Source organism: Mustela lutreola, chromosome 3, assembly GCF_030435805.1.
Source record: "Mustela lutreola isolate mMusLut2 chromosome 3, mMusLut2.pri, whole genome shotgun sequence".
NCBI lineage: Eukaryota > Metazoa > Chordata > Mammalia > Carnivora > Mustelidae > Mustela > Mustela lutreola.
The window spans coordinates 107,969,980-107,990,333 of record NC_081292.1 but is presented as its reverse complement, the minus strand read 5'-3'; the positions used below and the strand labels follow the sequence as shown (position 1 = coordinate 107,990,333).

At 47.2% G+C, this 20,354-nt stretch overlaps 1 protein-coding gene and 1 non-coding gene across 10 annotated transcripts in view; both read right to left on the bottom strand.

Annotated features, from left to right (window-relative positions):
* SCTR (secretin receptor) overlaps positions 1-20,354 on the bottom strand; it is an 87,515-nt gene that overhangs the window by 3,632 nt on the left and 63,529 nt on the right. For 7 of the 9 annotated variants that reach the window (XM_059166644.1, XM_059166647.1, XM_059166645.1 and 4 more), the window contains 7 exons: positions 17,452-17,549; positions 16,381-16,513; positions 14,159-14,312; positions 8,329-8,389; positions 7,023-7,092; positions 3,389-3,480; positions 1,979-2,105 (listed from right to left, as the gene is read on the bottom strand). In XM_059166644.1, the coding sequence (XP_059022627.1) occupies positions 1,979-2,105; positions 3,389-3,480; positions 7,023-7,092; positions 8,329-8,389; positions 14,159-14,312; positions 16,381-16,513; positions 17,452-17,549 (735 nt within the window). The remainder of the gene's footprint in view (positions 1-1,978; positions 2,106-3,388; positions 3,481-7,022; positions 7,093-8,328; positions 8,390-14,158; positions 14,313-16,380; positions 16,514-17,451; positions 17,550-20,354) is intronic. The other 2 variants (XM_059166639.1, XM_059166643.1) reach the window with 1 other exon arrangement.
* On the bottom strand, positions 17,899-18,002 carry LOC131828457 (small nucleolar RNA U13). The gene has a single exon (XR_009352463.1). It is a non-coding gene; the product is annotated as a small nucleolar RNA U13 (small nucleolar RNA).

The following is a 20,354-nucleotide window of genomic DNA, read 5'->3' as shown; positions in this document are numbered from 1 at the left end:
ATAAAATATATATTATAAATATTTTAGATATTATATATAAAATATTTTAAATTTTATTTTATGTAGTATATAAATATATATTACAAATATAATTATAAAATATATATTTTAAAATATTAAAAATATAGAGAATATTCATGTATAATATATAATAAAGTGGTATATATATTTGTATGTGAACAAATGTTAAAAAAATGTCAAAGATCCGTTTCCTGTGTAAACATTTCTATGGGAACATTGGGAAGGCGCTTTTGATTTTCTCTCAACAAATCATTCCCTTAGAAGCCAAATGGCTTTCACTGGCAGGCCTGGGCCCCAACCACCAGCCCCAACTCCAGGGGACAGGAAGTACCCTTTCTGTGTGGGGAGGCAGACCTGAGTCTCCGTGCTCTCAGTGAGATTACTACGCATTTCTGGAAGCCAGGTCGAGGTCTTCCATTCCTGTGGACCTGGAACCCCCACACCTGCTAAATGGGCCATTGTGTGAGTCCAGCCTCATCACACAGTACAGGAGCAGGTGGGCCTGAAAGCTCCTTGGTCCAGAAACAAAGATTACCCAAGAGGCTGGGTTCTCTGGAGGCCTGAAGCCCTGGCAGGGAGTGCTGTGCACAGGAGATGCCCAGTGAGGGCAGAGGGGACAGCCCTGGAGTGGGGTCTGAAGGCAGGGTTAGGACAAGACTGGACTCCACTCAAGAATGTGCTCCCAGTGATGGGTCCTTTCTGGAAAGTGAAAGGAGGGTGACCCTGACAGGACCCCCTGACCCTGAACCGAATTCAGGGACTGAGGGAGACTCTGAGCCCCATCCTGAGACCAAAGCCTACCCCCCTGAGAGGACTTTGCAGGATAATCAGTGTTGTTGAGGACAGGCTGGTTTCTTGAGGAAAATCCCCCAGAGAGAAATTTCTCTCAGGCCCCAAAGCCTATCATATGTAGGCTTTCCCCAAGAATTAGCTGTTCCCATTAACAAATATTGTAAATCTTGGAATGGATTGCATTTCTGTCTTTGCTTTGGCTACCGAAAAGCTCCAAACCAAATGTATGACCCATCTCTCCTGCCTTCATAGTACTCTATTGAATTTGAATTTGCTTCTCTGTCTGAACTCAATTTTGACTTTTATTTTTTCACTGATCCTTCATCTTTTTTTTTCCTCTATATGGTCTTCCTGAAAGCTACATCGTATTATCTTTGGAAGGAGATAGCTATGAGAGTGTAAACAAATAACATTGTGAAGTTTGGGATTCATGTGAAGACTCCTTCTGTCCAAACGTGTTTACTATTTTTCTGGTGGTGGTGGTTGTTTTTACCCTTTGTTTTTGAAGCCTCACAACATCTTTATGAATCAAGAGGTCGGTGATTTCTGCCCTCACTCTCCTTTTTTTTAAAGTAGGTTTTCATCTTTGACATGTTGTGTGTGCCCATAGTTTCAAAGAGTCCAGGGATTCTCCTCAGGAAAGGAGAGCTGCCTCGGAACGGCCCTGCCCCCATTTCCTGTGCCTCAGAGACAGCTACGTGGAATTCTCTAAGCTGCTTCTGAATAATATGCTGATGCTGCTCCTTCTGGATTTTTCAATTTGGGGCCCTTTCACGGGCTTCCCAGAATGAAGAGGAGGACCTTATCCTCTTTCAGATGCCCTCCCTCCCCCATTCCCACAATGCTCATCTTCCTGCCCTGCTTTTTGATGGCTCAGCCATAGCCCTCTGGTAATGTCATTTTGATTTCCTACACACCCTTTTTGTCTTCCCTGGAGTCAGTCTCTCTCTCCTTAGTTTTATCTCCCACCCGCTAGTTGACTGGTAGAGGGGACTTGGGTCCCACTCAGGGTCCCACAACACAGTGAGGTCCTGCCCACCTCCTCCTGCGTGGGTGCCCAGTGAGGCTGGACCCTTCTGGGGAGACCTGGCTTGCTGTCTCTATGGCTCCCGTTTCTCTCGAAGGAAAGAGAGAACTCCTGAGGGTCACAGTCCCCAAAGCTTACCTGGAACGAGCCAAGGGCCAATTCGAAGAACCACTGGACCTCGATGGCATCCTCCGGGGAGAAGGCGAAGATGATGTAGTGGACTCCAAAGAGGGGGATCAGCAGGAGGGTGGACTTGGCCAGGCGCCTGCAGACACAGACCTGCTGTGGTGTCCTGCCCCTCCCCATGGGCGCAGCTCGAGAGCCCCACCTGCCCCACTGCGGAGGCCAGCAGCGGTGCCCCAAACCTTTGCGGTTTTATCTTTTATTCTGGAGAATTTCCAACCCCCACATACTCATCACCCAGGGCCAGCCCCCTACACTTTCTGATCACGCACCCCACCAGGAAAAAAAAAATGTGAACGCCTATCCAACCAAACAACTTTATTATTTGTAAATTACGTGCATGTGTCATTGAACCTATTATTCACAAAACCAGCATTTTTTTTTTTTTTTTGATAATACATATCCATAAGGAGACGTTCTTTCATTTTCTTCCCAGATCCCAGATTAGGATTGCTAAATTTAGCAAATAAAAATACAGGATGCCCAGTTCAATTTGAATTTCAGATAAACAACGGATAATATTTTTTGAAAAATATTTTGACGAACACCATTTGTTGTTTGTCCCAAATTCAAACTGAGCTGGGCTTCCTCTATTTTATTGTGGGCTTCCTCTATTTTATTCTTCTATTTTATTGTGGGCTTCCTCTATTTTATTTATTTTATTATAACTTAACTTGATCCTGGATGCCCAGCTCTACCGCACTGTGGAGCCCACTGCCCTAAAGAGGTTCTGGAGAACCTGTCACCAGGCGGTCCAGGTCACTGCCAGATTCTCAAAGCTCAGAACATCACAGAGAAAGTCTTCACTGGACACCGACTGGCCTTTAACAGTTCTGAATTACATCTCCCCCACCCAAATTCATCCACTGAAGCCCTAACTGCAGGACCTCAGGCTCCAGAACTCCGAGTAAATAAATTTCTCTTCTTCATGCCATCCCGTGTGTCGTGGTTCTTTTGCTACGGGGCCCTACCGAACTAATACTGCTTCTCCCTTTAACATCTTAAAGGTTTTAAAGTATTTTTGGATCACACATCTTGATAATCTGATGAAAGCTAGCACCTTTCTCCCCTGAAAAACACACAGACCTATACACATTTCTCTGATTTTGGGTCCCCGAAGCCCATCGTTAGACTCTCTAGCATTGCCCCAAACACAGATCTCTGCTCCCTGGGATCCTGAGAGATTTCTTACCTTCCGGCCACGGGGGAAGTGTCTAAGGCTTTCCCCTGGAACCCACTCCTCCCCACCCTCATTCCCAACTACATCATAACCTCCTTGGAACTAGGGCCAGTTTTGTAAACCATAGGCACTCGTAAATACCTGCTGATTGACTGAGCGGGCCTCCGACTTTGCCCTTCACTTACTTATAATGGTTCACTTCATTCCCTCTGGTTTCTTGGGTTCTAAGTTTTCTCATCAGGATTCTTAGAATGTTTATAAAAAGGATGAAGTTAATCTGTAAAACACAAGAGGGAGGAGGGGCTGAAGGTGATTGCCACCTCTCCTGGCCTTGACCCCTGGCCCTGAGGCCAGAGAAGTCATTGCAGACCACACCTGGGATTACACATTGCTGAGACACTCCGCCCTCCACCTGGCCCCAGAGAGTTCCGGGGGAACAGGCTGTCTGAAGGTGATGTCTGACCCAGCATCCGCGCCTATCCCGGGCTGCAGGAGCTCTAAGGGCTGCTAAGCTGTGGCAGGGGTCACTCACACTGGAATGCATTGGCATCCTCCAGGGGTCTTGTTAAAAGGCAGATCACCACTGACCTGAAAGTCTGCGTTTCTTCTTCTTCTTCTTCTTTTTTTTTAAGATTTCATTTATTTATTTGCCAAAGAGAGCACAAGCAGGTGGAGTGGCAGGCAGAGGGAGAGGGAGCAAGTCTTGCTGAGCAAGGAGCCCCATGTGGGACTTGACCCCAAGACCCTGGGATCATGACCTGAGTGGAAGGCAGACACTTAACCAGCTGAGCCACCCAGGCATCCCAGAGTCTGCATTTCTATCAAGCTCCAGATAATGCAAAAGCTGGTCCTTAGCTATACTTTGAGTGACAAGGATTCCTCCCTGCAGAGGTTCTTAACATTTTGGGTGTGGATTAGGGGGATCCCTCCCTCAGAGTTTCCAGGTCAGTAAATATGGGGTGGGACCCCAAAATTTGCATTTTTAACAAGCTTCCAGGTGATGCTGAAGCTGCTGGTCTGGGGGACACACTTCTAGAATCACTGCTTCAAAGGCTTGTAGAGTCACTCTGCAGTTGAATCACCAACTCCAGGAAGCCACCCTTGATTATCCCTTTCCTGATACACGGCAGTAGGGATCATGTTATTGGGTAAGCATGTGAAATATTTGAAAGAGGTCAAACCAAACGTAGGCATCTGTCAAACTTGTGTGTCTATTTATCTGCCAATTCAATCATAACTTACTAAAGGACAGGAATGCTGTCTCATTATTTCTTTTGGCATCCCCTCTCCCAAGCCCAGTGCCAGGACTTTATAAAGGTGCTCACGTCCTCCTCTCTCACCCACCTACCAGCTCCAGCACCATTTGGGGAAGTCAGGATCAGTGGAATCCCCCTGCCAGGTACCCTCATTGTTCCCACAACCCATCTGGGGCCTGGGAACGCTGGCCAAAAGACAAGGATTAGTGGTCCATCCAAGACTCTTAGCCCAGCCGCCTCTTGGGGAAAATTGCTTCTCAGCTTCTTGTTTGTTTATGCATCTTGCTCGGAGCTGGCTATGCATGGTGTAAATGAATAAAGGTTATTTTACTTTCATCTATTTTTCGGCCTTAGAATTACATTTAATTTTATAGGGAGCACCTGAGGGCAAAAGAAAAAAAAATCTCAAGAGCTTAAAGTCCCAAATGGTGGAATTCTAGGCCCCATGAGCTACTGGTTGGGAGATGATTTTAAGTTCTTATTTATTAAGACATCACGACCGTAAGATCAAGAGTGCGTGCTCTTCTGATTCAGCCAGCGAGGGGCCCCTACTGGGAGATACTATGCATCAGGAGTGCCCACCAAACAACACTAGAGAGATCACAGTCTGGTGAAATCCACCGGGACCCTGGGGCCCATCGTCTCTCTGCCAGGGTTCCCCTGGGCTGGGCCTTCAGATCCCCAGAATGACACCAAGGAAACTGGCCTAACTAAATAAGGAAAGACCCTGGGAATACTACGCAGCCAGAGCACATCGGTGGATCAAATCATTTCAAAGGCCATGGGACAGCTCACATCTACTACTAAGTGAGAAACACAAGCAAGTATACAAAACTATATTAGGCATTTTGAAAAAAAAGGCATTTGGGGTGCCTGGGTGGCTCAGTGGGTTAAAGCCTCTGCCTTCAGCTCAGGTCATGATCCTGGGTCCTGGGACCTAGCCCCGCATCGGGCTCTCTGCTCAGCGGGGAGCCTGCTTCCTCCTCTCTCTCTCCCTGCCTCTCCACCTACTTATGATCTCTGTCTGTCAAATAAATAAATGAAATCTTTAAAAAAAAAAAAAAAAAAGAGAGGCATTTTGAAAAAAAGCTCAAATTAAAAAAAAAGAAAAAGATAAGAAGGAGGGGAGCCTGGATGGCTCTGTGGGTTAAGCCTCTGCCTTTGGCTCAGGTCAAGCCCCGCAATGGGCCCCCTGTTCAGCGGGGATCCTGCTTCCCCCCCCGCCCCCCGGCCTGCCTGCCTCTCTGCCTACTTGTGATCTCTCTCTCTCTCTGTCAAATAAATAAATAAAATCTTAAAAAAAAAAAAAAAGAGAGAGATAGGAAGGAAAAGCATATGTGTATTCCCAGTGTGTGTCTTGGTGCTGAAAGTATGTGTGATTTTTTTTTCCCCCTTTTAGAAAACACATTTTGTATCTTCCAACTTCTTCTTCTTCTTCTTCTTCTTTTTTTTTTTTTTAACATGCATTCAATTTTTTGGGATGGGGGGGGAGAAGAAGAAAATTAAAAAGAAGGAGGTCCTGGAATGACCCCCTTCTCCCAACCCCCCCCCCCCCCACCAAGGTCACCAACCAGCCACTGAAAGATGGGGGCTGGAGCTGCTGCCCTGGGCTGACCCCTCTCCCTCTCCAGGGAGCCCAGGAAGGGCACTTCCTGTCAAAGTTTTCTGCAGCCCAGGAGACAACCCTGGTAGGTCCACCGCCCTCTATCCTCCTATTTCCTGTCTGTACCAACAGGCTCAGCTCCAGGCCTCTGAACCCAGAGAACTCAACCCCCCCCCCAACCCCCACTGGGCACACAAGCATTGAGCGTCTGCCTTGGGCTCAAGTCCTGGAATTGAGCCCAAGGTCCGGCTCCCTGCTCAGTGGGGAGTCTGCTTCTGCCTCTTCCCCTGCTTATGTGCCCACACACACACACACACACACACACACACACACTCTCTCTCTCTCTCTCTAATGAACAAAATCTTTTAAAAAATTAATTAATTAAACAAATAAACCCCAGGTGATTCTGAAGGGCAGCCCAGTGGAAAGACGCTCTGAGTTCCCTCTCTATGAGAGTCCTGTATCTTCTCCTTGGGGGCCACCCCTCCAGGACTGCAGCCCCCACCAACAGCACCCCAAGCCTCACTGAGCTTTCCCCAGCCCCCAGCCTATGATCGCAGCTCAGTGATTGTTCTCCGTTTAACAAGAGGAACATCTAGAAAAAAAGATCAGGACCCAAAGATCAGAACGGGGGAATTTCAGGCCAGCACAGAACACGGCAGTTTAGGGCAAGGAGCTCGGCTCACCACATCTTAATGGCTGCTCACGGACCTAAGAGACTTCTGTAAACTTTTGTCTCCTGAGTGCGCCTCATCCCACTCCCATCCCCCATCCCCCATTCTTCCATCCACCATCTAGACCCTCCAGGCACTGACCAACCTCTGGAAGCTCCCTGGTTTATACCTCCCTCCTGGGCTCCTGGAGGGGGCCATGCTAGCGCTTTCCCTTGGCCTTCAGTCCAGGCCAGTCACTCTCTCCACCTCTTCCACTGGAGCCCAACCTGGCAAGACGGCCACTCACCAGGATGGAGAGGATCACGGGCCCCCGAATGACCCACCAGATGGATGCATTGGCGTTGATGTCCCAGCACCTATGGGGGGACAGCCAGGCCTCATTAGGAGTGGAGAATTGAGGGGACGAGGAAGGACTAAATTCCGCAAGCGCTCTTCGGATGAAGGGCCCATGCCGGTGGCCCCGAGCTCTGGGGCTGGGGGCCCAGCACTGTTAGAACGAACCCTCTCCTAATGCCACGGAGCACTTCTGAGGCCGTTGGAGCAGCACCCCCATCTCTGTGCAAGCTCTGTGTGCACACCTGTGTGGCATCTGACCGTCAGAAGATCCCAGAATCCCAAAGTGGACACGGTGACAAACTCAACTGCCAACAATGGCCAGGCAGGTGGCATCAGTGAGTGAAGGGGCTGGGTGATTGTTACGTGGCCTCAGGACCCTGGGACCTCCTGCACGGGAAGGTTACTGGGCAGGCTAGAGAGCATGTGCCTGACCCAAGGCAGCCACAACTCGGCTCCGGCTGATTTTTGCCACAAGGGAGACTGAGAGATATTGGTAGAACTTCCCATGTTCTCCAGAAGAGCTAAAAATCCATATTTTACACAACATCAAATTCACCCAATTAAAATAATTATTTTGAAATTATTATCTGGGGCCAAAGATGGACCACAGGACACTGGCACATCTCCTTGGACCTCATCCACATCCTGGGCTGGTCATGTCAGCTTTCTCATGAGAACCTACTTCTGCTCTATCCCGCTGCTGCCTCGCTTCCTCCCCGGCTTCTTTCCACGGGCCTACTTCCCAGTAGGTGCCCTGGGCTTACCTCCATCCCCAGCACCTGGGAGCTTTAGAGAACAAGACTAGATCTCTCTGTCCCCATTAGGAGTCCCTGGGAATGTGGCTGCCCCTCTCCTGTGCCCACCTCAGCTGGAGTCTCAAAGCCCCAGGTCTGGGGGGCGGGGTACAGGAAGGGAGGAGTAGAGGAGGGAGATCCCAGGAGGAAAGAAAAGCTGGAAAGCTGGGCTGACCCTGAGCTGCCTCCCTGAGTGGCACCTGCCTGGAGCATCACAGCTTCTATCCAGCCCCTGCTCTTGCCCCAGAGCTGATGGCATGGGCAGGCCCAGGAGGGTGTAGGTGCGATGAAGGCCACCCCCACCCCCCACCTATCTGCAAGCTCACACCAGCCCAGCATTCCAGAGTACTCGCCTGTGTCCCCCCCAGTTTGAAAAACAGGCCTCTCCTAGATAGCTCCACCTGCTTGAAGAACTCGACATTATAAAACACACTCCTGTTACCTCTCCTTCAAATGGCTTACCCGACATCTTCCAGAAAGTGCCTGCTGATAGCCCACGAAGCAACAAAAATGGCGGGGGAACCTGTAGAGTAAAAACATAAGGAAGGAGAGGGGAGGGGGGACTCAATTTTCAATAGCCCCCCCCATGGGAACGGGGGCAGTTTGCCTAGCCTAGAAGTGAGTAGGTACCACGGAAACCCCCTTGTAAATCTTGTGCAAACGGGTAGCCTCCTGCTTCTAGGGTACCCAGCCTTCCCCGGGAACTGAGGCAGAATCAAATGGTTCTTGAAAGCCACGAGGGTCTCAGGGTGTCCTGGGAGCCTGGGGCAGACTAGGGGGAAAAACTCTGCAGGGAAGAGAAGGGAGAAAGGATGGTCTACACCTGTGCTGTCCTGGGCAGTGGCCACTCACCCCACGTAGCTGGTTATGGAGTACTTGATATTTGTGGCTGGTCCCACTGGAGATGTGCTGTACATGCAAGACACCCAACTCTTGAAGACTTAGTAGGAATCAGAGAGTGGGAAATCTGCTAATTTTTATATTTAACTATATGGTGACATGACAATATTTTTATACCGGGTTAAATAAAATAGATTATTGGGATTAATCTTACATGCTTCTTTTTATTGTGTTTACTGTAGCTACTAGAAGATTTTTAGGATATATATGTGACTCACTCTGTTTCTAGAAGACATGATCATCCGCACCTGAATGGTAAACCCTGTCCCAAGGCTGCTCAGGTTTCAGACCTCCAGCAGCCGGGTTTACAACCACGCAGGAGATTAAAGGATTTTTCTCTGGCAGAATCCAACAGCCCCAGACAAAGGGCCTATAGATGGCAATGCTGGGGACCCCCCCAACACAGTGGCCACTTCCAACCCAGTCTCCCTTGAGAGACATGCCATGCGCACACAAACCCCCTCCACCCCCATACACGGGGACTTTGGTCTGCTCTGAAGTGACTCATTCTTAAACACGAACAGACAGTCAAGGTCACGGACATCTGAGGAAAGCTGATTACATAAAAGACAAGGACCAAAACAATCAGAGAGAAGGAACTCAAAGGAAACAGACCATGCAGGCTGTAGGAGGAACTCGGACAAAACAACTCTAAGGAATATCATCTGAGAGATAAGAAGAAAGATTACATCTGCAAGACCCAAACAGGATGCCGAAAATAGGGAGCAGTCCGAGAACAAGGAAGAGAGCTTAGAAACGGAATATATGATAACCAAGATAAAAGACTCCATAGAAGGTTGGAAGATAAAGACCAGGCATCGCTGGGAAAGCAGGACACAAAGAGTGGGATGAAAAAGAGAAGAGACAAGGAAAAAAATCAGAGGTCAATTCCAGGATGCACTCCATCTGATTAAAAGTTTCAGAAAGAGAAGATAAAAACCAAAGGGAAAGAAATCAAACAGGTAATACAAGAACAAGGTCCAAGAAATGAAGGATGTGAGTTTCCAGATGAAAGGACCACCGGATGTCAGTAAAAAGAATGAAATCAGCTTGCATGGGTGTGCCTCCCTAGGGCATTTCAAAACTCAGGGGACAGAGAGAAGATGCTGCAGCTTATGTAGAAGGAGATGAGTCAAAATGCTCAGGGAAGAAGAATAAAACTGCAGGGACACTTGAGTGGCACAGTTGGTTAAGCGTCTGCTCTTGTCCTGATCCTGGAGTCTTGGGATTGGTCCCACGTCACGCAACTTGTCTACGGCAGCCCGTAGGAAAACAGATAGAGTGGGAAGAAACCAAACATATAGGAACTAATAGATTTCCTGTTGGTGTGGGGTGATTTGGGAAACAGCACTGGAGGTTCTTCCGGTTCCATGGGAGAGCTGGGGAGAATTAAGGACAGCAACGTAAAACAAATAAGTCAATTAAAAGTGACTCCATAAAAAACAAAAGATTAACTATTGAAAGTAAAATGGTTATACATCATGTGGCTCAGCAGTAAGCTTTTTTTTTTTTTTTTTTAAGATTTTATTTATTCATTTGACAGAAGAGAGAGAGGGCAAGCACAAGCAGCAGGAGCAGCAGGCAGAGGGAGAGGGAGGAGCAGTCTCCCCTCAGAGCAGAGGGCACATGTGGGATTCAATCCCAGGACTCTGACATCATGACCTGAGCCAAAGACAGCTGCTTAATCGACTGAGCCACCCAGGTGTCCCTCCTATTTAATTATTTAAACCAAGGATGTGCATGACTTTCAATTATATATCTTTTCTTTTTTTTAAATCCCTGCCTCAATTTTGGATGCTTTGGGCAAAGAACATGGGCTCTTAAGGGCCGCCTATGGTCTTCCATCTTTAACAGTCCTGGAAAACCAATAATGGCTGTTTTCCATTTTTGGGGTTGTTGTTGTTGGGGTTTCTTAGAATGGTCCCCACACTATCAGTTTCAACGTCACTTGGGGCCTTGACAGACATGAAGAGTCTTTCTTTGGCTACACCCAAGGCCAACTGGCTCAGAGGCACAGGGCGTGGGGTCCAGCCAGCTGGGCTCGACACACCCTCCATGTAACTCCGACGCTGGCTCCAGTTGGAGAGCCACCAACTCAGTGAGTGGGACCTTGGTTCATCCCCAGAAGAGCCAGAGGTGTCACCCTTTTCAGGGTGAACACTGACACCCCAACATCCTTGTAAAAGTAAAAAAAAAATCTTCAAAGTTGGGGCACCTGGGTGGTTCAGTTGTTAAGTATCTGCCTTTGGTTCGGGTCATGATCCCAGGGTTTGAGATCAAGTCCCTCATCGGGCTCCCTGCTCGGCGGGAAGCCTGGTTCTCCCTTTCCCATTCCCCCTGCTTGTGTTCCCTCTCTCACTGTGTCTCTCTCTGTCAAATAAACACATAAAATCTAAACAAACAAACAAACAAAACAAAACAAAAAACCAAAAAACAGCTAAAAATAAATAAATAAATATAAAGACCTTCAAAGTGTCCACTCCTTCTGATTCAGTGATCCCAATTCTAGGATTCCATATTACATATGGGAATAAGCTTTGTTCATAAAAGCATTTATCACTGTTATTTATAGTAGTGGAAAATTAAAAACAACCTAAGTGTCCGTATAATAGGTATTTGGTTAAATACATCCATAGACTAGTTAAAAAATGTTTATGGCAGAGGTGGAAGAATACAGAGCACACTTGTGGGTTAACTGAAAGAAACAAGATTCAGAATTCTACATATAGAATGACCACAGCAGAGGTGCCCGGGTGGCTCTGTCCATTAAGTGTCTGCCTTCCGTTGGGGTAATGATCCCAGGCCCCCAGGTCAAGTCCTGCCTTGGGTGGCTTGCTCAGCAGAGAGCCTGTAGCTCCCCCTGCTTGTGCATGCGCTCTCTGACAAATAAATAAATAAAATCTTAAAAAAAAAAAAAAAAAAAGAATGACCACAACACTGTGGAGAAAAACTGAGTAGGAAAAATAGTTTGCAAGGAAACCCTCAAAAATGTTTGTTAGATAAGACCAGGGTAATTTTTTTCTACTTAATTTTTTTTTTTCAGTCTTACAGTGAGTGTGTACTCATTTAAGCAACCTGTCTCTGGGGAAACAAGTTGCGTACAAATTGAGAAGGGGCCCCTGCTTTTGTAAGAGAAAGGCCTCTCCCAGACAGAAAACTCTGGGCCTTCCTGAGTCCCTTCAAGGTCTCCTTGGGGCTGTATAGGCAGACAGGCCAGGAGGGGAGGAACCGCTCTTTCCTGTGCTGTTCTGTCCCCAGGGCCTGGCATATAGTAGATGCTCAATAAACATTTGAGGAAGAAAGGAAGGCTCTCATGATCTCACTTAAACCCTTCCTAACAATCTGAGGGGTTCCTGGGTGGCTCAGTCAGTTAAGCATCTGCCTTTGGCTCAGGTCATGATCTCAGGGTCCTGGGATTGGCTTAGTGTGGGCTCCCTGCTCAGTGGAGAGCCTGATTCTCCCTCTGCTCCTCCCCACCAGCTTGTGCTCTCTCTTCTCTCAAATGAATAAGCAAAATCTTTTTAAAATAAAAAAACATGAAATAATAAAACAAGATAAGCTCTCCTAAAAATCTGTGATAGAGATGTCAGAATGCAATTTTGTCTCCCCACTAGACTATGACATCTTTGAATGATGGAACTATTTTTGTTTCTGTAATCTCTAGAAGCCCCTCCGAGCGCAAAGAAACACTCGAAGAAAGTAGAATAAATTGTGATCCTGATATTACAGATAAAGAAACTGCCTATGTTTAAACAATGAGATCCTGGCAGATCTGAGAGTCAAGGTCAATGGACAGGTTCCAAAGTGGGTATTTATTGGGGAGTCAACTGCATAAAGCAAGTCCCTGGTCCCCCAGTACTCTTGGAACTACTGTCCTCCGAAGAGCCCCACAGCTCCTGCTGGCCAAGCATCGTGTGCTAATTAGGCTGCCAAAGTCTGTAGGAAGGCTCTGTGTGCTCTGGCAGCTCTGGCTACTTCCCCGATGTGAGTCGAGAGGGCTCTTGCATGGACGGATTTAGACAAGGAGAAAAGACAGGGCTTTCCTGGCAGGGGCACTTCTTAATTAAAGGCACTAAGAAGAAAGCAAATGAAATTGATGGCTAGTACACATATCTATCCATGTAAGCATATGAGTCACTCAGGGGAATGTGGCTATTTTTTTAGAACCTAGTGGGTAACTTATATATGTTTATCAAATGAGCAATGGATGGATGGATGGACAGACAGATGGGTACACAGATGGATGTACATAGACGGGTACACGGATGGATGGATACACGGATGGATGTATGGATGGACGGACGGACGGACAGACGGACAGGTACATGGATGGATAGATGGACGGATGGATGTTTGTTAATGGCAGAATAAGAGTTAAGGGACCTTTGGAAACAGATAAGCCTTGGTTTGAATCATGGGTCTGCCCTTGTCTATAGTGTGAACATATTACATCCCATCTTTGAGCACGTTTCTTTGAAAGGCCTCTGGAAATTGGGGTGGCAATTAAAAATGCATGTAAATGCTCTGCTCATAGTAAGTGCTCAAGAGATGGAGTTATCATCTTCATTGATCAGAAGGGACAGGGGGAAGAGATGGAACGGGGCCTGCAGGTGGCTACTTTTCCCTTCCTTCCTACAAACGAACCTTGAAATTCCTTTGGGAGGCCATGTGGTTTGAGCACCTTAAGCCAATCAGTGTATTCCATTCGCTCAGATCTGTGATTGGTTCAGGGATGTGTCTGAGACAAGCTAGTCCTATCAAGATGAACCTCAGAGTATTTGCTGGGAATGCTGGGACATGGCCTTTTTCTTTCATTAGAAATAACAAAGAAGCTGGTACCCCAGAAGCTGCTGGCACTTATACTGGGAACACCAGCATAACGATAGAGCTGATGTTACAGAAGGTGAAGCGGAAAGGCACAAAGTAACATTGTTGAGCTGCTGGATCCAACCTCACCTGAATTTGGCAATCCCTCGACTTTTCAGATATATGACCCAGTTGCTTTCTTTTATGTTTAAAGCTGATCTAAGCCAGATTTTCTGACAGCTACAGTCAAAAGTACCCTAATTAATAGAGAAAGGAAGCAAGGATGAAAATATATGAATGGAATGTCTAAGGAAGATGAAACAACAAACGTAGTATGAAATGGTAAGTTGGGTGGTGTCAAATGGTAAGAGACTTTGGATGGCCAAAATTGGGGCTACATTTTAACTGTGAATTCTTACTTGATGTACAAATAAACCAAAGCCAGGGGGTTAAACAAGAAGCAACTTGCCTAAGATTCCACGAGTTAGCTAACTTAACTGAGCGTGGGGCTGCAACTAGAAACCAAGTCCTCTGGCTCAGTGCCTTCCCCACATTCCCCAGTCATTACACCCACGGAGAAACGTACCCCATCCGAGGGCAACAAATCCCTGGAGGCACTTCCTTTCCGAGAAGAAGGAGATGACGAGGAGCGTGTGAAGGTAAAGGCCTTCCACCAGCAGCCAGGCGTAGTTGGCCATGATGCAGTACTGGAAGAAAGCCATGACCAGCTTACAGCCCACCTGGACAGAGAGAGGCAGGTGAGCCCCAGGCTGGGAAACAGTGAGCTCCTCTCTGCCAGCCCCCCAAATGAAGCGAAAGGGATTGATAGGGGTCGGGTCGCAGAGCAAGTCTCTATGGGCTCCTGGCCATCCCCTGTGGCCTTCCACTCTCAGAAGCCCAGGCCCACAGAGTTCTCTAGAAAGTGGAAGCCCACATGGCAGCAGACTCAGGCAAGAAGGCTAACAGGCCATCAGAGAAGCAGGAAGTGCATTCAAACCCGGGACTTGGCTGCCACCACTGAAGCTGTGTCAGATAGGGCCCAGGACCCAAGTTCCTCCTTTGCAGATGAGCACACGGGTGGACAGAAGGAAAGGGATTTCTGAGCCAAGGATTAATAAGATCCCTTCCAAGCTATTTCCCTGGAAACAGATAAAGGGACATACCAATTATGTTAGGAGGGCACCACTGATTATAGTGAAAATGGCCCCTGATTGGTACACCGCCTCTGTTCTGGAGACTTCTGACTACCAGATGGAGATGCCAGTGCTGGCCTTGCCTGACTTAGTGACTTGTTAGAGGCATGTCTCTAGCAGGGATCACCAGAAGCTGTGCCTGGGGACTCGTGCGGCATGAGGCTTCTGTGCCAGCAAGGCAACCATTCCTACATGACAAGGTCCCCTCTCCTTTCTCTGAGCTGTCCCTGGGGAGAGGACAGCTTCTGGGTTGGGCCGAGGAGGTCACATGCAGGTAACCCAGTGCTGCACTGCTGGTGGGCTGCGGTTCCTGCTCTACGTCCGCCCACAGACTCGGATTCTGGGTGGAGACTGTGGTTGACTCAGGAGTATGATGTTTACCCGAACCCAAGAAGGTTTCCCATGGGGGACTGCTGGACTTCTCCAGTACTGGTCAGTGAGGTGTGGGCCCTGAATTTACATCTTCTGACTCTCACTCTACTACTCTTACTTTGTCCTGCCCATCTCCCTAAGGGAGATTCAGTTTGAGTCAGAAAACACACACACACACACACACACACACACACACACCCCTATAGAAACAACACAAACAACAGATCTGTAAGGGATTACAGATGGGAGTGGTGGGAAGTGACAGGCAGGTTGACCAAACCCATCTCAATCTGCCATCTTTTTCTCCCTTGTTTGCCTCTGCTATGGTGACTATGATGCAAAAAAAACCCTCGATCCTCCAGCCTCCTTTAGAGTAAGGTGTGGTCCCATGACAAGGTTCTAGGCAATGGGATGTAGATAGGTGTCTTGAGAGCAGGCATTCTTTCCCACCCTAAAAAGGCAAAGCTACCCAAAGACAAAAACTGTTTAACCCTGACTCTTTTTCTTGACTGGAACAGGGATGTGAGGCCTGGGGCTGCAGCAGCCATATTGTAAAAAGCGGTATAAAGTATGGCATCAAGCACAGCAGAGCAGAAAGAAGGAGAAGGATTGTGTCCACCATGGCATCACGGAGCCCCTGTGCCACCTCTGGATTGCCCATCTGTGGACTGCTTATGTGGGAGACAAACTCCATCTGAGCCACTGATGCATGGTTTTCTGGTATATGTAGCAAAACGGATCCTCAGCTGATACACAGAGCAATATTGCAAAGAACTAAGAGTCATCTGAGCATTCAGAAGGAGGAAAGGGGTTAGATTAAATTAAACAACTGCTTTACTACAGACTTAAGTTTGCAGATACAGACATATATGCTCCCACTTTTCTTTCTGCACCACACCCTCAACCCTCTTCAGAGCTGGCCATCTGCCCATAGCTGGGACTTGGCAGGTGGAGGGAAAAGATGACCCTCCATATGTATCTAATTGCCAGAGTGGGAGTTGAAGGGCAGCCCCAGGGGCTTCCCGACAAGTTGTTCTCATACATGACCCCGACTGTGCACGTGGAGACATGGGACTCTCCCTGGATGCCCTGGCCCAGCCCCAGCATTGATCCCTGTACTCTAGGCATTTAATGCAGCCTCGGGTGGGACTTGGAGAAATAGCAACGGGACCACCACCCTCTCCTGGTTGGGCTGGGGAAGGTGTGCAGCCTGGCCACACTCTGGAGCATGCAGGCATGTTACCCTGTGGGCATCACATTGAGTGACATCTTCCGAAGAGAAGAGCACCGCATCCTTGATGAAGTTGGACAGGGCACGCAGGATGAAGGACACAAAAAGGTGCATGTGGATGTAGTTGCGGGTGCAGTGGAGCCTCCTGGAGGGAGAGAATGCAAGGCCATGGGGGCCAGAGCCACAGGCGCTTGGCCACTTCTTAGCCAGATGACCTTGACCTCGAGCAAGCCTTTACACCTTCGCAGAACCCGAGTCTCCTCCTCTGTGGGAGGGATCAGAGGTCCGTTATCCATTCCCCAGCTGCTGGTGCCAGAAGCAGGCTTTCTTACGGGGAACCTATTCCAGCTCTGGGATTGGGGTGACTCCATCCTCCCACCCTGTTGATAGACCCAACCAATCGGAGTACTCCACCCCTGGCTGCAGTGACATTCAGGTTGGGACTGTGACTCAAGCTGGATTCATAGAAACCTCCCCACCCCTGCCCCAGGACTTTAACTGCAACTAAAGGGGAAGGGGCTCTCTCTGTCCTAGTGGCTAAGCCAGTGGAGTGTACCCCTATCGCTGTTGGTGGATGTCTCTGCCACCCCTGAGGAGAGCCTGCCTAAGGATGAGGCCGATGGAGAGTGGAGAGAGGAAGGGGGACAGACCTAGCTCTGCTGATACGTTTGAGCACCTAGATCCAGCCATTCCTAGAGACAGACACCCCTGACCTTTTCAGTTATGTGGGTCAGGATATCTTGGTTTTCTTAAACTGTTTTTAGGGGATTTCTGTTTCTTGCAACCAGGGGTCTGGCTAACACACTGGTAAAATGGGGGTAATGATACCTATCTTATAGCATTGTGTAAAAATGACAACCGGGACATCTGCAGTGAGTTGTTATGCTCAGTAACTGTGAATGAATAAAAACACGAACAAAGTCACAGGAACATCAGTGTTTTGTCTCGAGTAAGGTCTAGATCAAGAGGTCACTAAGTAGCCCCCCGCCCCACCTTCCTTTCTCTGGCTGAATAATTTAAAGAGACCCAAATTCTGTGCCTGGGGAAGGCTGGGGAGACAGAGAGCTAGTAATGTGTTCTCACCGGAAAGCACAGAGGACGCTGAGGGCGACCAGGAGCATCACCAGGGAGGAGCTGTAGCCCACGGTGTACATGACCTTCAACTTCATTAGATACTGGTGCTGCAGAGAGAGGGGTGTGTTAGCCCCGCCCACCCAGCGGCTGGGCTTCTTGCACCTGCTTAGGCAGCTCAAACTTTTCAATGAACCTTTCAATGCCGCTGGCTATGCTGATCAGACTCCTTGGACCTCAATTCATAGACTAGGAACACCCTGGCTTTGGAGAAGATCTCGGGGATCGTCTGATGCCAAGTCAAACTTCTACCCTATGCATAGTATCCCTTACCATCACCCTGAATCCAAGCCTTCGCTTGAATCCCTCCGGGATGTAGGCTAACTGCCTTTTGAGGAAGTCATCTGGTATACAAGGGTGCAAACTATGCTAAAATCTATGACTTTTTTTTTTTTTTCATATCAGATGGGTAATGTGCCAAGGTCATAACAAGGTTTGAGGGTGGCACATGTCACACAGGAGCGTGAACACCCAATCATCACGCTTATGAACTACAAAAGGATCTAAAATCTATGACTTTTAAATTGTACCCTATTCGTTCTTTTTCAATACCCACTTCTGGAGCCGCTTGAAATAAATTGAATGCTTAGAGTTATTATTTTTTTTTAATAAACTTTCATTTTGGAATGGTTTCAGAGTTCTCGAAGGGTTGCAAATATCATACAGAGAGATCTGTCCTTTTTTTAAAGATATATATTTTTAAAGATTTTATTTATTTATTTGATGGCGGCGGCGGGGGGGGGGGGGAAGCAGGCACCCTGCTGAGCAGAGAGCCCGATGTGGGACTCGATCCCAGGATCCTGAGATCATGATTTGAGCCGAAGGTAGATGCTTAACCCACTGAGCCACCCAGGCACCCCAGATCTGTCCCTTCTTTTTTTTTTTTTTTTTTTTAATATTTTATTTATTTGACAGACAGAGATCACAAGTAGGCAGAGAGGCAGACAGAGAGAGGAGGAAACAGGCTCGCCACTGAGCAGAGAGCCCGATGTAAGGCTTGATCCCAGGACCCTGGGATCATGACCTGAGCTAAGGGCAGAGGCTTTAACCCACTGAGCCACCCAGGCGCCCCAGATCTGTCCCTTCTTAATACAGCTTTTCTGCCCACTTGTCTCTCACATATAGTCTCAGTATTACATTTTCTTTCTGTGTCTTCAATCTCTTTCCATGATCCCTCACCCTCCTGCTCAATTAATATGCTCTGCTGGCAATGGCCTTCCTAAGTAAGACCCCCAGAACTGAAAGCTGGAAAGCTCCAGTATATTCTCTGATCAAGAAGGAGTAGAGTGGGACCATCGCCTTCCCTCTCCTCTACACTGAACTCATATTAATGAGTCTTCACATTACTGACTCATCTTTGATTTGGAAATAATCTCAATGGGATGGAAGAAGACCACATATAAACAGAAATATAAAACCTGCATCATTTGGGTGCAAAAAATAAATCGCATGACAGCCTGAAGAAGAATCAAAGAAATGAAAATTAAACCAATAATGCTATATCATCTGTTCCCAACCAAATGAACAAATATTTAAAGGCAATATTATCCTATGCAGCTGAGGATAGAGCAGGAGCAAACACTGTTTCAGTCTCTCCTGAAAGTAGCATGTATTGGGGGCACCTGGGTGGCTCAGCGGGTTAAGCCTCTGCCTTGGGCTCAGGTCATGATCTCAGGGGCCTGGGATTGAGCCCTGCATGGGGCTCTCTGCTCAGCAGGGAGCCTGCTCCCCCCCAACCCCCTCTTCTCTGCCTACTTACGATCTCTCCTTCTGTCAAACAAATAAATTTAAAAAAATCTTTAAAAATAAAAAGTAGCATATATCAAGAATCTTTGAAATGTGCATTCCTGTTGACCTCCTTTCTACCTCTGGGAATTCTAAGAAGTTAGCAGGCGCGCACACACACACACAAAGAAATAAGCACAAAAGGAAAAGCATATTTATACATCAAGATGTTCACCACAGAATGATGTGTGATGAAAAACACTCAAATGTCCAACAACAGAACAATTAACTGAATTATTTTAAATCATTATTTTGATGTATGCCACCATTAAAATGTTGTTTACCGAGAGTTTTAACAGATGTCAGCTCATGCTAAGAATGTAATGTTAAGTGAAAAGGCGGAATACATATTTTCTAGATACAGTATGATTCCTGCTATATGTTTAAAAAAATACTAAGTTGAATTACGTGAAATTGCCTTTTTTGTAGGTCAAATGATTGACTATCAGCCATTTTGTGTGGTTCAATCACATACATGCATAGACCACAAGATTTTAAAAAGATGTGTTAGATGTTAATAATGGTTAACTTTGGATGATAAGTCTGTGGAGAGAGTTGTTATTTTTATTTGTACTTCTATACTTTTCATTTCTTTCCAGTGGATAAGTACTATTTTATAACCAGAATAAAAAGGTAATTAATTTTAAAAAAGGGAGGCACAAGAATAGTATTGGGGAAACCTTGCTGACAGCTGTTCCTATGAGAATGACTTGAGGTTCAAATGGCCCAAGCTCCATGGTATTAAGAAGTTTACTGCAGGGAAAGAATGCAGGCTTCAGAGCCGAGAGACAGGGTTTCCAAACCCAAGACTGTTACTCACCAGCTGTGTGACCTTGGGCAAATTACTTAACTTCTCTGAGCCTCAGATTCCTCATCTGCATAATGGGGGTAATATCTACCTTGCAGGCTTGTTGGAAGAACAAATAAAGTATGAGGTAGAGTATCTAGACAATGGCTGGCACTTACAAGACACTCAGAAGATGTTGATTTTTTCCCACCTCCATCCCCCAGCCCCATCACCCACCCTTCAACATGAGTCACGGATCCAAGATTGCAGTAAGAAGTATGAG